The sequence below is a fragment of the Neovison vison genome, chromosome 11, assembly GCF_020171115.1.
Source record: "Neovison vison isolate M4711 chromosome 11, ASM_NN_V1, whole genome shotgun sequence".
In the NCBI taxonomy this organism is placed as follows: Eukaryota; Metazoa; Chordata; class Mammalia; order Carnivora; family Mustelidae; genus Neogale; species Neogale vison.
The window spans coordinates 12,678,398-12,696,476 of record NC_058101.1 but is presented as its reverse complement, the minus strand read 5'-3'; the positions used below and the strand labels follow the sequence as shown (position 1 = coordinate 12,696,476).

The following is an 18,079-nucleotide window of genomic DNA, read 5'->3' as shown; positions in this document are numbered from 1 at the left end:
TCTCTCAAACAAATAAATAAAATCTTTAAAAAAATTATTAGATTAATAAATTTGAAATTACCATTCTAGAAGCCCAAAATGGTCAAACACCATTGATTTCATATACCTCAACCAAATTAACAACTTGTGTGTAGTCAATATTTTACTTTGAGTCAATAGACTCAAACAGGTCACTAAGTGTCAATATTTCCCAGTTGCTAGAATTATATGGCATGTGTAGTTGTTGGAAAATATTGGGGACTATAACAGAAAATAAGAAAATTAAGGATGAACGTTAGTTTATTGACAATTTTCTGAAAAAGTTTGTGAATCTGTTATCTACAAGGGTGTTGCTCATAATAGAGTCACCTTCTATCATTCAATTCACAGATAGAGTCACCTTCTATCATTCAATTCACAGAGGGACAGAAATGCAGTCCCAAAGGCCCCTGAGCACCAGCTGCCACACACAATGCTCTGTAGTCCTGGGCTTTATGCCAAAATAATGTTGTTGTTTTTTTTCAAGGTAAGTCACCTCCATCTTAATCTGTCTGTTTCTGTAACTATTTATTTTAGTTTGCTTATTTAGGTATGCCAACTCCTAAATGCTCATGTGCTATATCCACTCTGTTCTTTGTTTCTCTGTCAGAACAGAGGGTTCTTACACATGTAAGACAGTAACTGTTTATTCAGGTGTGCTGTGTGGGCAGTGTGGAAGTTGGGTATTCCATATTACTACACTGATCATTCAAACAATAGGATGCAGGAACAGGTGACTGGAAAAATCTTGCCAGGTTTTCATTGTATGCATGTGAGCAAGATGGCTTGGGAAGAGGCAAATGGAGAAGCAGTAAGAAACATTTTCTCTCACCGAGACAATGAGACCTCTAGCTTTAGTAGGAATTCTTTGTGATGTCAGACAAACCAAAGTATGCCCCCTTGAAAATATCATAGGTTTGATTCACTAATCTTTATCATTCAGTATTCAATAGATATTCATTATTTAATATGTGGCAAGATCCTTCTAAGTTCTGGGAACATTAAAAATGAACAAAACATAGTGTTAAGCACCTGTGAATTATGACGCTTACAATATAATGAGACTCAATATATTCCTAATGGAACTGTAGAATTATAAAGTTATTTTAGCCATTATTTTTTTTCTTTTTAATTAAAAGGAATGGCCAGTGATACAAAAAGAAATATTTCCACAGAAATAACCAAAATGTAGATACTCCAAAATTTAAGGACTTGTGTGTGGGTAAACTCAACCAAAAAAAAGTCTGTACTTTAAATATATTTTCTTTAAACTACCCAGAAATGATCTACCTTGCTTTAGAAATTGAGATTGGAATTGAGATTATGTCTGTCAGTGGAGGACGATAACCAATTTACAGATCACCTTGTCTCTTTACAAGAAAGCAACTTGTACAAATTCCCAATTAAATTAGAATCAAGTAATTAGCTTCTTTGGTTACAGTGTCTTGAACATCAAAGCATTAGCTAGTCACTAAGGGAGATATTAAGCCAATAGGTCATAGTGGAGTCAACTAATTATAACTTGAGGCAGAGTGGAGGGAAACTTCAGAAGGGTTGTTATACCCTGGAAGAACAGTCCTGAAGTACCCTGGGGACCTTTCTAATCACAGAGCAGACTCATGGTTCATCTAGCTGTGAGATACCTGATTACCACAGAGTGAACCTCTTTATAATTAACCTTCTCAGCATATTCTCTCCTCTTTAATCACATGCAATACATACCAAGATGAGATTAAAAACAACAGAAACAGACACTTACTAAGCAATATATAATTATGAGCATTTTTCCAGCTTACTGGTACAGAACAGAGGCAACTTCTCTATGATCCTTGATTATGTAATTATTTTTTGGGCTCTCAGGATGTCAGTAAGTTGGAATAATTTTAAATCAAGGTGATTGCTCTGCATCCTCAAACAACTCAACACGTTCAACTCTAGCTCTTCCATGGTCTTCCCCTATTTAATATTTGATTATCGCTTATTAATGAACATAAAAACTAGCATGCTATTCCCAGCAGGAAGCATTGCTACATCAAAGATAGAAGAAAGAATCCTCCTTGGCTTATAAGGATTATGTGAGAGAGACAAGGTAGGTAAAGAATGCTTTGTACCAGCTCTGCCAATGAGTTGTACTCATGAATGAATAAGCCTGAGGCAAATCAAAACCAAAATGCACATCAGGAAATATTTGGGGGTAAGTCACATGATGCCAGGGCAGCCCGTACTTACTATATCTCACATAATGAACAGTAAGTCCAATGCACACGGCCACGACAATCAGGGAGATAAAGGTGATGAGGCCAATAACCCAGGGTTCCAAACAAATTCTCTTCCTGTTCTTCACCACAGCTGGCCTGAGAAAGCAAGGAAATAAATGGGTTATATCACAGGGCACACCACACCCATTCCTTGGGTAAAGTAGATATTACTGGGGAATTCAGGACCCTCACGTGGTAGAATACTGTTTATGTTTGGAACTGATTCTGGTCCCAGGCTGCTGAAGCCAATTCTGGCTCTGGTTGCCTGATCTTAGGCAAGTCATTTGACATCTCTCTGCCCGTTTCCTCATCCATAAAGGGAAGATGATTGTGATAGTACCTATCTCATAGGATTGTTGTAAGGATTAGATGAATTATTATATATAGAGTGTCTACAACAGTGCCTGGCATGTAGAAAATATTTAGCAAGTGTTAGCTATGATTTACTGTGCTTATTATGTCCAAAATAATGAGTTAGGCACAATCAGAGCTATGAAAAGGTTTAAAGCCTGGTTTTACCACTCTAAAATCTTAAAAGGTCTGTGAAATATGTTACAGCTTGATTCATTCTGTTCCAGATAAAATTTATATTTCTACTCTATTTTTCTGAATTATTTCCAAACAAACTTTGAGAAGACACATAAGAGATTACCAGAATTTCCTTCTAGAGAACCTGAGTGCTTGTACTCTAAACTTCAGTAACACTACAAGAAATCCCTTCTGCATAGGAGTCCCTCAACCTCTCCCATTTTTTTTTCTGCTTTCAAAAACATGTTACTGAAAAATGTTGGTCAGTTGGGTTTTTGTTTAATTAGTACAATTGCTGTTTCCTTGTTTTTAGTAGTTGCTAAGCAAACTCAAGTTAGAGGAAATAAAATAATAGTCAGAGTTGGCTAAGGAGTTTGAATATGAAGCTGTTATTTTGTATTTCTTGAGGTATTTATCATGCTGGTAGAATCACTGGCAAATATGCTTCTCCCCAGAGCATTGTCTGGTACGTGAGGGCTGGGGCAAAGTGTGGTGGGATGCTGGAGGAGCACAGGGAGGTCAGTCACAGTGGGGAGGATTCTCAATCCAGCTCTTCCCCTAACAGCGGTGTGACTTGGACAAATCATTTAAACTCTGAGCTGAGTTCTTCCTCTGTCAATAAGGGACAGAGAGACATTTGGTCTGAAGCACATGGTTGATTCTGAGATCCTGAATGAGATCATGAACGTGAAAACTTTCTGCAAATTGCGCAGCTACTTTTGCAATAAATAATTTCTGCTTACAGGAAGCAAGGGGACTCGGTTTCCTGTTATGTAGGACCAAGATGTGACATCATCTTGGGACCTATCCCATCATAGCTTGTCTCTGCCTCGATGTTTTGTTTTGTTGGAACTTGGTCACAGAAGTCAAGACTGTCATCATTACTACATGACTCTGCCCTCCTGAAGGCACCGAGATACAGTGAAAGGCTCTAGAGACGCTATCTGGTCTCCTGTATTGTTCCTGTGATTTTCCTATGAGACTATATAGCCAAGGACACATCATCTTCCTCTCCCCAATCTCTTCAATGTTCAATCCTCCCTTAAATGATATTCCAAACACCTGATCCTACAATGGCAATTACTGCAAGATTAAAAAGATTGCTCCATGAGGAGGTCATTAATTTTTTATGTGCAAATGTGCCTAAAAACCCTAAAAATTCATTCCTGTTCCTTCATCTCTGAATACTTGCTATTCACCTGTTGCAGAATAAAGAAGATGTGCATAGCAGATGTAAACAAAACTTTAGGGGAAATATGGGGAGGGAAGGGCTTCTCAACTAATGTCAAAACATGCCAGATGAAGACTATGAATTTGTAATTATAGCAAATGTGCTGTAGTTATCAAAAATAGATGATCACTGTGTAGAGCTGTGAAATATGGCAGAAGTTCTAATTGTTCTATAACTTTTGATCAAAACAGAAAATTAAAACAACACAGCCATTAAATTGATGGGATAAATCTAGAAGCATCAAGATGGAAATAGTCAATGATATTTTACATTTTAAGGAAAAAATGTTGCAGAAAAATATGCATTGTATGTTCCAGGTTTTTTAAAAATAATTTTTAAAAATTTTTATTTATTTATTTGATAGAGAGAGACAGCAGGAGTCAGGGAAGGGGCAGAGGGAGAAACAGACTCCCTGCTGAATAGGAAACCCAACTCAGGGCTAGATTCCAAAGGCTGTTGCTTAACTGACTGGGCCATCCAGGTGCCCTCATCAAAAACATTTTGAATAAACTATGAGGAGAGTCTGATTTTGAGTCCTGACACCAACTTATTTATTGTATAATCTTATACCAGTAGATTCAATTCTCTCTCTTATATTTTCCATGTCAAAACCAGAGATAATAATTTCAGACCCCACCTAACATGATGAACTATGTAGAGATAAAAACAGTAAAGTTTTTTTTTATTACTTTGAGTTCACAAGCAGAAAATTATCAGCAAGGTCTATTATTATTATCATCATTATTTTAATTATTAATAATAATGGTAATGACCATATTACTGAGATGTTTGTCATTTGAGACTTTAAATCTTCCCTTCCCAGTCTGTATGGCATTGCTTTGCAAACTGATTCACCCTGTTTCTTAATTACTTTCTGTTGCCCTCTCAGCAAGAGATTAAGTAATGAACTACTTCAAACCACGCGTGGTAGAATTGTGTTCAAAAAGATAGGTAAAATGGAGGAATAAATCCATTTTACATATCAGTAGACAATTACATAATTAACCCCTCCTGTACACAAGTCCTTCTGATTATTGTGGCCTTTTGAAACTTATCTGAACCTTTTCATGTAAAATCACCTTCAGACTGGATAAATTCTAATAGCTTCAATAGTGTCAAATTTATTTCTTTCTATGATTTTTCCTTTCAATTTGTGGAGAGTTGTGAGTAGATGATGAATATAGCAGTTAAAATACCCATACATTTTTATAAACCTAAAATTGTCAGAAGACAACTAATATGTCCAGAGTTGTATCCAGAGTTGTGCTATCACTTCTTCATGTGTCATTTTAAGAATGGTACTAAAAAGGAAAAGCAGCAACAGCAACAAGAGGGCAAGGACAAGCAAAAGATACTAACACAAAGAAACCTCATAGCAAGCCCTGGAGAGTAGGTCCCGGCTCTTAGGGCTTCAGAGGAAAGTTTATCAGAACAAACCCCTACATAACACCACCACTGTAGACTGATTAACAGTAGATGACTAATTCTTTGCTCATTCTCAGTAATGGTAAGCGGCAATGATATTCTTAGTCTTCATGTTTCACCAGCCCAGTCCAGCTGAGATGTTTTAAATGAATATGTGTACATTATCTATAACGTTGGTGGTTCCAAAGCATTATTATCAAGTACTTAAGCCAGAAGTCAGCACACTCCTCTGTAAAGTTCCAATACAAACTATTTTAGGCTTCCTGGGTCACACATTCTCTGCTGCAACTACTTAGCTGTGCCCTTGTAGCCATAAAGCAACCATTGACAATGCACAAATGCACATGGTTGTGTTCCAATAATACTTTATTTCTGTGCACTGAAATTTGAATTTCATCTAATTTTCTCATGAACAGTTTTCTTCTTTTAATTTTTTTCAACCATAAAAGTATAAAAATCATTCTTAGCTCAAGCACTGTAAAAACAGGTGGTGGGCCATAGTTCACTGATGGTTGACTTAAGCAATAGTCTACAAATCTATGCTAATTGTGTTGGGAAGCTGTAATAATCTTTTCACTTTCTAGTCTCATCTGCATGGCAAATTTAATGTAGTCTGTCTCCAATCCCATTGCCACTGACTTTATTCTGGAATTCTCACTAAATTGTGTCCTGTAGCTTAATATCAGCTTCTCTTCTGTCCTCTTAACCTCTGAATCATTCTCCATTCCAGTAAGCTATCTTTCTAGAAGTGATGTAGCCAATGGCTGAGACTACTAAAAACCCAAGTTGGGCTTAGCCTGGCATTCCTCTTTTCCCCATTAACTTTTCAGGCTCTTTGCCTTTGTTTCTGTTTGCTTCCTACCTGGAGTAGCAGGATTAATGCTTTGTTTGCATCTTTTTTTTAAAATTTATTTATTTTCAGAAAAACAGTATTCATTATTTTTTCACCACACCCAGTGCTCCATGCAATCCGTGCCCTCTCTAATACCCACCACCTGGTACCCCGAACTCCCACACCCCCTCTTAAAAGCTCATCTGTATTTAAGAGCCTGTTCAAAAAATCCCCTCTGCTTCAGTTAGGTGTACCTTGAGCATCATGTTGAAGTACATATTTTGAGCTCCTTAAGGGTAGGGAGTGAGCCTTACTATCTCTATATTCTCAAACCACATGCTCAAGATAGGTTCACAGAAGGAACTGAATTGAAATTGACTAAACCAGATTAAACTGATCATTTGTCAATACCACAATATGGATCTCCATGTCTCTCAAAGCACTTTTGATTTGCCTTAGTCTTAGAAAAGAACTAGGTATATACACACAAGGAAAGACAGGTCAGATATTGTGCAGAATAATTATTATTTACATAAAACCTGATTTCCATAAAACACTTTATATAATGATCAAGTTTTGTGGTTAATATTTCTATATTACATGTGTTTAAAACACATGATTTTCCAACTGTGATTTGATCTATCCACTGTAAAGTGTTATAATAGTATAGAAAGTGACAAATGCAAATGAGGGGACATTAATTTCAGGAAACACATTACTTGGGGCTATTGCATGTATGCAATGCAATATCAAAACAAAAGCATAAAGAAAGATGTCACAATGATGTAAGAACCTAGTACTTTATGACGTTGCTAATCCCCTAAGTCAGTGCTTAGGATTTCAAATATCAGTTAATAAGCATTAATTCAATTTTTATTATGTTTTTGTCACCAGCTTATTTCTTTAGCTGATTGAGTTGTACCCACTTGTCCTATCCACACAAATACTTCAGGTGATTTCTTCTCTGTGAAAGACTCTTAGCAGCAGGCATTGGAGAGCTCTTTAATCTTTCTTACACCTTGTCAAATAAGACTATAAAAATATACATTTAGCATATATTACACCATGTTCTAGATTAGCTTAAGATAACATAAGAAAAAAGATATATATAGATATATAGAGTAATATATATAAATATATACATATATGTGTGTATATATATATACATGTGTGTGTATATATATATATACATATATATATACATATATATATAATTACTAAGACTACATTAATTCCCATCTAGACATTTCTTTAAGTCAGGCCACAAAATTTGTAGCTTTCCAGCAGCCAACTCAAAAACAAAAATAAAAAAACAAAACAAACAAGCAAACCCTCTTCAGGTACCTTTTTCATGGCAACCATAAGATAAACAGTGAACAATTATTCAGTAACAATACAATTCTTTTCCTCATAAAAAATTACTATGTAATGTAATGAACTATAGTCTCCATTGAAACCCAAATTAGTTTTGTAATACTCTTAGTGTTTTCTTCAATATTGGCAATATTGGCAAATGACATAAATTACTATTTAGTAAAAACAGTTTGATGGTATGGGGAAGGGGAGCAGTATGAATCATTCATACCAAGCTCTATGATAATTTTTAAAAATATCTAACAAGCTTTGAAGCTTTTGAAATCTTCTGCACAGCAAAGGAAACAGTCAATGAAACAAAGAGACAACCCAGAGAATGGGAGAAGATATTTGCAAATGACACTACAGGCAAAGGGCTGATATCCAAGATCTATAAAGAACTCCTCAAACTCAACACACACAAAACAGATATCACATCAAAAAATGGGCAGAAGATATGAACAGATACTTCTCCAATGAAGACATACAAATGGCTAACAGACACATGAGAAAACGTTCATTATCACTAGCTATCAGGGATATTCAAATCAAAACCACATTGAGATACCACCTAACACCAGTTAGAATGGCCAAAATTAACAGAACAGGAAACAGCAAGTGTTGGAGAGGATGTAGAGAAGGGGGGACCCTCTAACACTGTTGCTGGGAATGCAAGTTGGTGCAGCCACTTTGGAAAACAGTGTGGAGATTCCTTAAGAAATTAAAAATAGAGCTACCCTAAGACCCTGCAATTGCACTATTGGGTATTTTCTCCAAAGATACAGATGCAGTGAAAAGAAGGGCCATCAGTACCACAACGTTCATAGCAGCAATGGCCACAGCTGCCAAACTGTGGAAAGAACCAAAATGCCCTTCAACGGACGAATGGATAAACAAGATATGGTTCATATATACAATGGAGTATTATGCCTCCATCAGAAAGAATGAATACCCAACTTTTATATCAACATGGATGGGACTGGAGGAGATTATGCTGAGTGAAATAAGTCAAGCAGAGAGAGTAAATTATCATATTGTTTCACTTACTTGTAGAGCATAAAGAATAACACAGAGGACATCAGGAGATGGAGAGGAGAAGTGAGACTGGGAAAATCGGAGGGGGAGACGAAACATAAGAGACTGTGGACTCTGACAAACAAATGAAGGGTTTTGGAGGGAAGGGGGTGGAGGGTTGGGTGAGCCTGGTGGTGGGTATTATGGAGGGCACGTATTGCATAGAGCACTGGGTGCGGTGCATAAACAATGAATTTTGGAACACTGGAGAAAAAATTAAAGAATAAAGGAAACTCAATATCAAAAAAAAAAAAACCTAACAATACTTCCTTAACTATTATTGAAATGGCTCTGTAATGGGATTTTCATATTATAAAGTATCTAAAGGCTATTGAAATTGTAGGCATAAAAACATAGTATTACTTAGTACAGTAGTAAGTACAGTACTTACTATAGTAGTAAGTTTTTAATAAACATTGTGAATAACCATTGTGACAGAAAACCCTACCACTCATGAACTTTTAACTTTAGCAAAACCCATAACTTAACCATTCCTATATTTAACCAACCATAACACTCAAGTGATAGTATCTTTCCTCCCACCTACTTTTAAAGGAAGTTGTGAAGATCACATATGTGATCATCAGACTTTGTTAAATACACGTATTATATTTCTGGCAAGTATCAGTGACAACTCAACAGTAAGGAATGTCTCTGATCTCCACTTGTGTGATGAACAAGGTATTTATTAAGTCCCCAACCAAATATGGTACAGCACAGGAAACTACAAACTGAGATTCAGGTTGACACTTTGCCTGACCTCTAGAAACATGTAATCACAGATAGACGTGGTGCCAAAAAATTTAAATATATTATTAAATAATTAGTATGGGTTTATAGACTTATAAACTGAGCTATTTTCATCCTTAATTCTACTAAGATATTTGCTTTCTTTTCTTCAAACTCTTTTTACTTCAAGATAATAAACTGCCATCTGTACCCCAATGTTTATAGCAGCAATGGCCACGGTCGCCAAATTATGGAAGGAACCAAGATGCCCTTCAACAGATGAATGGATAAGGAAGATGTGGTCCATATACACTATGGAGTAATATGCCTCCATCAGAAAGGATGAATACCCAACTTTTGTAGCAACATAGACGGGACTGGAAGAAATTATGCTGAGTGAAATAAGTCAAGCAGAGAGAGTCAATTATCATATGGTTTCACTTATTTGTGGAGCATAACAAATAGCATGGAGGACAAGGGGCGTTAGAGAGGAGAAGGGAATTTGGGTAAATTGGAAGGGGAGGTGAACCATGAGAGACTATGGATTCTGAAAAACAATCTGAGGGGTTTGAAGGGGCGGGGGGGTGGGAGGTTGGGGTACCAGGTGGTGAGTATTATAGAGGGCACGGCTTGCATGGAGCACTGGGTGTGGTGAAAAAATAATGAATACTGTTTTTCTGAAAATAAATAAATTGAAAAAAAAAAAGGAAATGGAAAAAAAAAAAGATAATAAACTGCCACAATCTGAGTAAGGAACTTTTAAAGCAACCGTTTCCCACAGAAATGTTGACAAGGGATGCCATTGCTGCCAGTCATGGGGAATTGTACACACTTAAAAATATATTTAAAAAAATAAGAATTAACAGGGAGTGTGTAATTATGTGGGGGCAGGTATGATCAGAAGAAAAGTAGTTGAGAAACATAAGCTCAGAGACACTTTCAAGGCTATTAATATATAACATAGACTTTCAGAAACTTTTTGTAATGTTAGATGTTTTCCTACCAAATATTTCTCATAACTTTCTTTAGACGCCTCCTACGAGAGTTGGCGTGATAGAGTAGAATTAGCTCTTAACTGTAAGTCCAGTGACCTGCATCTTAGGCCTAAAGGTTTCTGCTTAAGGATTAAGTCCTTTAATCTATATCTGAAGATTCTGAGATGAGAAACCTGAAAGCATATTCGACATCAGATAAATTCCAGCATCCGTAATCCCAAACTTGTGTGATGTTGAGTGTCCTCTCATTTTCCTCTTCTGCTAAAAGCAATGAGGATTTTAACTGATCTAGATACTCTTTATTTTCCACCAAAGTTAGTGCTCTGTGCCTCACATTACTTAAAAATGCTTAATATATTATAATTAAAATTTAGCATTTACTAAACAATTAGCTTTAGCATAATTTTTCAAATATCTCATTTTTCTGGTTGCCACATGCCAGATAAGTGGAACGAAGTAAGGAACTGCAAGTGATTTTAAATAATTCAAGTTTCATATGAGGAAGTCATAAATTTTATTACTTGTTTCCTAAGCCAGTTTTTTTTTCAATTTATTTATTTTTAGAAAAACAGTATTCATTATTTTTTCACCACACCCAGTACTCCATGCAATCCATGTCCTCTATAATACCCACCACCTGGTACCCCAACCTCCCACCCCCCCGCCATTTCAAAACCCTCAGATTGTTTTTCAGAGTCCATAGTCTCTCGTGGTTCACCTCCCCTTCCAATTTACCCAAATTCCCTACTCCTCTCTAACGCCCCTTGTCCTCCATGCTATTTGTTATGCTCCACAAATAAGTGAGACCATATGATAATTGGCTCTCTCTGCTTGACTTATTTCACTCAGCATAAGCCAGTTTTAAAATCTGTAGAACCGTGAAATTTCGTTTTATGTAAAACAATGATGGCCCTTAGAATTGGAATGTCTTAAACACACTAAGAGTCTACAGTATACTCCGGATTGCTTTTTCCTGGCAAACAGTGTAAGCCACACACAAAGAATCCCTCCAATAATCTAGAAGTTCCTTTTTATAATAAAACCCTACCAGAATTAATTTATCAATGAAGGGCAATTGGAAAATGCATGGATTCTGTTAATGTTTAAATTATTTTCCCAGAAGTGAGATTTCTTGATTAATGAATTTCCTGTCCCAGCTGCTGACCTATAATAGGTGGAAGTATTGAGTCTTAACTTTTGAATGGAACACCAAATTAATACCATAATAGTATAAGAAAGGCGTTATCCAAAAGAATAAAATATCTTCAGTTACCAATGCTATGGCCTTAATTTACATCTACTTGCTGATGACTACCAGATCCATAACTGCAGCTCAGATCACTTGGCTAACCTTTTGACCCATACATCTACTGCCTTCTTTTCATCACAATAGCATATACCTCTAGTCTTTCAAACTTAATATGTCTGTAGTAGATCCTTGTCAGTGTCTACCCCAAATAACTTTTTCTTAATAATACAATCTTTGATATTTGTTGAGCACATAGCCATCTTGGAAAACAGAATAGTGTCCCTTGTCCACAGGCCTATCTGCCTGCCTCCAGACTTGTTTATACTAATTCCATTTTTTATAAGCCACTGTTACCCTAAATTTCTTGTCCCTCATATATAGCTAAATCTGATGCTATTACAATATGCAAAACAAATCAGTTGCAATCAAGGTGAATTGCCACTTTTTTGTAATTATATTTGGGAAACAATATCTTTGGGAAACTAATTTTTTATAGTTTATATGGGAAAGATGATAAAATATTTTAATGTAATATTCTCTAGCAGCTGATTTTAAGATACTCTTGACTATACTCTATGGCTTTAAGCAAATGATTTCCATTTCTTACTTATTGGATAAAGGTCTGGGTTTCGACATCCAACACTTTGGATTTAGTCCTGGCCCTGCCTCTCACTCACTAGGTGGGCCTGAAATTACTCACTCTCTCAGATTCTACATTTCCCCACCTATAAATGGGGCTACTGATAGGACCTAAGTATAGGTTCTTCTGAGGGTTAAATGAAATAACGCCCACAGAGCAATTGGCATCAGGCCAGGCACACAGTCAGTGCTCCACAAATGTTGTCTGTTGTCACTATATCCTCCTCCATAGTGAGAAATTAATTTGTTTTCAAAGTGGGTAGAAAGTCCCTCAAATTGCCTCCTGTGTGCCTAAGGGGATAAGGAGAAGATAGAGCAGTGAGGCTCCCAAGATTAGTGCCACTTCACCCACAGCAACTCTGCTGCATGTGTCAAGGGTTTGCATTAGGTCTTATGTGCGAAACGGAATTCAACTAAGAAAGACGTATGTTCCAACTCCAGCTCTACCAACCACTTACTCAGAGATTTGGAAATCTCTGTCTTCCTAATCTTTGGTTTCCCTACCTGTAAATTTGTGGTAATATTAAAATTATCTACTTTACAGTGTTGCTGATAAATACCAAATAAGAAAATAAATGGTGGAATCAACTATACAGAATATACACTTGTTTCTTCCTGTTATATGTACCCTCTGTGGATTTTGCTAAATGTGACCTGGCATGTCAGCTTTTAAAATGAACAACTAACTTTTAAAAGGCCATATATTTCTATACTTCTTCAAATGTAATAGTGATACAATAGCAATAGTATTTCCTGAGTCATGTGAACATCTATGTTAATTTAACCCTTCTACTTGATGGTATTGGATTAGGTTTACAGGTGAACAGGAAGAACAGATTCTATCTCTAGTGCTGACTGACTCACCAATTCCTGTAACCACATGCAAATTACCTAAACTTTGAAGGTTGTATCACCTACTTTATAGAACAGAGATAGCAATGCTTCCTGTCTACCAACCTTGGAGGTCCACTGAGAAGACTATTCATTGAATAATAGCATTGTTCCTTGTAAATATAACTTCTATATCTTTGGACACAATCAGACAGTTAAATTATCCTAGCAGTAGAACTACCAAAGTGGATACAAGAGATGTGAGGATGGTTACACCACTGTAGTTAGGAGCATAGGTTTGGAGTCAGATGGACCTAGATTAATTCCCAGTTCTGCCATGTATTACCTCTGAGACGATAATGTTATCATCTGAACCTCAATATCCTCATCTATAAAATGTGTATAATAATATAACCATAGGTTGTTTTAAAGATTAAACACTTGTGATGTTTTAGAACAGTAGTTGGCCCATAGAACATGTAAAACAAATGACGGCAATTATTACTTTGTTCTGTACTGACGCACAGTTTAACTTTAAACAAAGTGGTAAGTTCTTTTATATCTGCTTTTGCACCTTTGAAAAAGAGTTATCCTCTGACATTTTCAGATGAAAGATTGGAGGGTAGAATTTAGTCATGACACATGGTACTTTGGATTCCCCTTAGTTCTATTACCTCAGAATTACTATTCTAAAAATCTCACAAATTGCCCAACCACACAGACCATATATGTAAGTGGGAGACCTTTTGGCACGCAGATTCTGGCATGACTTGGTGTCCCTACACCCATTTTTTTTTTCCCTCAACCTCTTAGAAGTTTCCTATTCTCTAATCCACTCATTTCCAATATATTAAATTTGGCTTGAAATTGTGAGATCATTCTTCCTAATTCTCACCCACTATCTTTAATGAAAAAGTGTCTGAAGGAGTGCATTTTGAGAAGTTCTGTGTTCATTTCCTCCAAAACCTAATGCTGACCAAGCCATGAAAGGCAGCCAGAGCATGGACCACCTTCCTTCTTAGATGACCTGCTCCACAAATGCCCAACTCACCCCATTCTCAAGTACTAAAGCCATCAGACATACTTATGAATCTCAATGCTGATATTGAAACACATGATTTTGCCTTTTTTCTCGAATGGTTCAATTTATTCCCTCCTTGTATCAAAGGAATGACATATTTTTGGAGGAAAGCAGAGAACAATGAAAAAATAACAATAAGGTTCATTGAGACAGTTACAGTTACTACAGACTGATGAATCCTTCCATGATACACTGTACTAAGTGAACTTGATTTTCATGAAATAGCAAATGCTGTAATCCTTTTTAGAAAACAGTCATGATGCAATTAAGGTGCTATACTCTCAGTCACTGATCGCCTTTAAGATAGTGTAGAGAAGTTAGGTCATATTTTCATCTTATTTAAATACAAAGACAGTTTTAAGAAAATCTAAAAAGGGGCAGTCCATGCATCTTTAAAATGTTTCTTAAGTAAAATTATACCACCACCCTTCCTCTTTCAGCATGTATGTACATTATTTCACATCAACCTGTGTACGATCTGTTTCTTTGCCTAGACAGTGTATAGCCATCGATGCCTATAAATACATCTGCAATTTCTCCAGTCTGTATCTGTGTGTGTACGTGTGTGTGTGTATTCCTTATCTCTGTCAGAATGCAAACTTTCCAAAGACTCTTCCTTTAGGGCTGCACACGTGATAGACAATGTGTTCACCATACATCTTAGAGCCAGAAAAGCCAAGCTCAGATTCTACATCCAACACTTCCTAATGCTGCACAGGCTGAGTTGCACTGATTCCGTCTTTTAAAGGAGTTATTGCAGTAAGTGTTTCTCAAGGTATTTCCAAAATTAAATGAGATCGCATTTTACAAAATGTACAATACATAATAGGTGTTCCACAGGTAGTTTTCTTCCATGCAGAATTTAATATACATGAGAACGCAATAAAAATTGTTACATGGACCAGGACCGATAGTAGCTGATGAAGTGAGGCCCTGTCAAAACTTGGAGCAGGATCCCATAGCAGCTCTGGGCCTAAACCTCAATATGATAACCCTTCAGTACCACTACTGACTGACTTCAAGTTGGGATGGAGAGGGGAGATACGCTTGGCTGGCTCTATGTTAAGGTTTCCCTGAAAACAGATTTTTAATTTAAACCAACACCTTCTCTGTTAGACATAAACTCCCCAAATCATGTTTTGTACTCCCATCAGTTTCCCATACCTCCTGAATTTATCTTCTCTTCCTTAATCATCACTACATTGCATAAATGAATGCTCTTCTCCTTTGGAGGGAAAGGTGACTAGGGAGAGATCACCACCCATTAAGATATAATTATACCAATTTAAATAAAACAAAGGGCTGCCTCTTCTAAAAGCTGACCTATTTCATTTCTGCTTTAATTCCATTCTGTCTTACATATTCCTTTCTTTTTTATGACTTTATGCTGTACATTTCTCAAACTTTAGTGTGACTAAGAATTACTTGTGTAACTTTTAAATAAAAATATCATTGCCATGCCTCAACCAGAGATCCATGAGAATTTCTGGGATTGGAACTAAATTTTTCTGTTTTTAATAAGCACCCAGTGATTCTAATGGAGGGGATCCATGGCCCACACACAGACTAAGATGTAGCTCTGATCCTACTAAGTAAAAATTAAAGTTGTCCATTTTTTTTAGATTTGAATATTACTCATTTCATCTCTGTGTAACTAAATTTATGTAGATATTGTCTATAAATTCAGTCTGCTTATCCTTAATTCTTGTCAGTGATTGCTGGTAACTACAGTTGGTATATACACTCATCACCAATAAATATTTATTTAATAAATATATTCTCCTCTTCCTAACTCTCTACCCCTTAAACTTATTCCTGATAAAGTTTTCTTTAACCTTCTGCTCTCTGTGTGTGCATTTTTATAAAATCCAAGTGTTATTCTTTTTATGCTGGAAGAATAGCAAAAAAATAAGAGTTTGGGGGAAATGGAAGAATATGAAGAATAATATTTACCTGGTCCAAATGTCTTCTTACTTTTAAATTCTAAAATATTGGTTTTCATTTAGAATAGGTAAAGTGAGGAAAGGGCTCTTAGAGATTTGGCTAAAGAGGAAGGAGTGTACCATTTGATAAAAGCCCACAGCGTTTCTTATATGCCTTCCCAATTATGAACAACATCCTTAAAAAAATTGTCTACATATTTCAATTACATCTCTTTCTTCAAAGCATTCCAGTTAGCGCACTGCACTTGGTCTGGTGCATAATAAATTTAATCCCTTTCCGCTCTAGCCCATTTTCTTAACATCTCCTAGGTTGACAAACATAGATACGTTCCACTTTTTTACAGAGTTTTAGACCAGAAAGAAATTATTTTGTTTGTTTATTTTTTTTGAGAGATTATCTTCCCTCTACTATGAAGTACCAAAAATACTCTGAATACCAAAAAATAGGTGTATCTTTTGCTTCAAATTAGAGTACACTCAGAAAAATGCTTTCCAATACCCCCACATAATAACTACTCTACAAAAATTCTAGACTAACTGATATCTAGCATAGACAAAGCCTGAAATCCATTTAGTATCTTCATTTTGATAGTGATTATATGTTTAAATAAAACCTCTCTTTTCTATAGCACTATTCTTATAGATAACGTAGTAAAAAGGGTAGGACAGGAAAAAAAAAGTCAAGGATTATGAGGAAGTACTCACAAAAGGCAGGGAGGCTTAAGAAGTCTGACTAAATTTGTTATGTCTATAGCTCTTAGTAGCCTCATTAACATATACAGAAGAGTATTAAACTTTTCATAACAAGTATGTAGAAAACTTTCTATCAATGACAGAGCCCGAGTGTTTTTCCCTATTAAGAGTCCACTGGAAGTTTTACATTTCCAAACTGTTTTCTTCTCAAACTAGAAGTTTTTTCTTATAAAATGATATGCCAAAATATGAATTAGAGAAAATAGAATTTTAATCTGAAGATAAAGTATTTTTCGGAGCCCAAACTAGTACATAGAAACCTTATTACTATTTAATTTCTAACTTTTAATGAAAACAATCTCAAAATAATTTTGACTGATCTGTTAGAGAAGTGATTGTGGTCAGGTACATCATTAGATTAATTTTTTAAATCAACTATAATAATTTAATCATACTATCTTCTTAAATTATTTCTTACTCTTGAGAAACATTTACAGTTTTTTAAATTTAACTATTTAAACAGAAATGAATGTAATTTTGATCTGCATGACCTCAGATTTATTTTCTTCTCATGCATACCTTTGAAAATAAGAGTATTTTCCCAATAAAACAAAGTCCAAGCTAAAAACATGTTCTATTCTTGAAACTAGCTAACTAGCTAACTAAAAGACAGATGTCAAACATGATGTACCTTTATCCTTTGTTGAACCCATCTGAAAGTATATAGAAAAATATTTTTGGATGAATCCTAAGATGACAAGAACACTAAAACAGAAAGAAGAGAAATGTACTTCTTGACATAATTGCATGTTAAATATCAAAAGTACGTTTCTATATTAAACAAATAGAAAATTAAAGATCCACACATTCCCTGGTGTGGTTCTTGCCATTTTAAGCTACAAGTAATCTTAAGACAAAGGTAAAGGGAACTCACTGATACATTGCTGACCAGCAGGGAAGAGTCCTGTGGAGACCAAGGTCTGCAGTCAAGTGCGTGCATCCAGGCTATATCAGCAATTTCATGGGCTGGATTAAGGTGAAGAAAGAAGTCACTCATGATCTAAATAGAACCAGTCTGACGGGTCTTGACTAGTGTGATGGGAACCGTGTGTGTGACTAGTAGGACAAAGTCAAATTTTATATGGAGCGGGAGAACATAAATAATTTATAAGCACTTTCTAGGAGCAGGAACTTAAAAGC

The 18,079-nt window shown here is 35.9% G+C and overlaps 1 protein-coding gene across 1 annotated transcript in view; it reads right to left on the bottom strand.

Moving 5' to 3' along the window:
* The window catches only part of LOC122919251 (transmembrane protease serine 11E-like), a 45,626-nt gene extending 27,770 nt beyond the window's left edge, over positions 1–17,856 (bottom strand). The window contains exons 1-2 of the mRNA XM_044268187.1: positions 17,814–17,856; positions 2,248–2,372 (exon numbers count right to left, since the gene is read on the bottom strand). Coding sequence (XP_044124122.1) covers positions 2,248–2,372; positions 17,814–17,821 — 133 coding nt within the window. The 5' untranslated portion in view covers positions 17,822–17,856. The remainder of the gene's footprint in view (positions 1–2,247; positions 2,373–17,813) is intronic.
* Between the last annotated feature and the right edge of the window lie 223 nt (positions 17,857–18,079).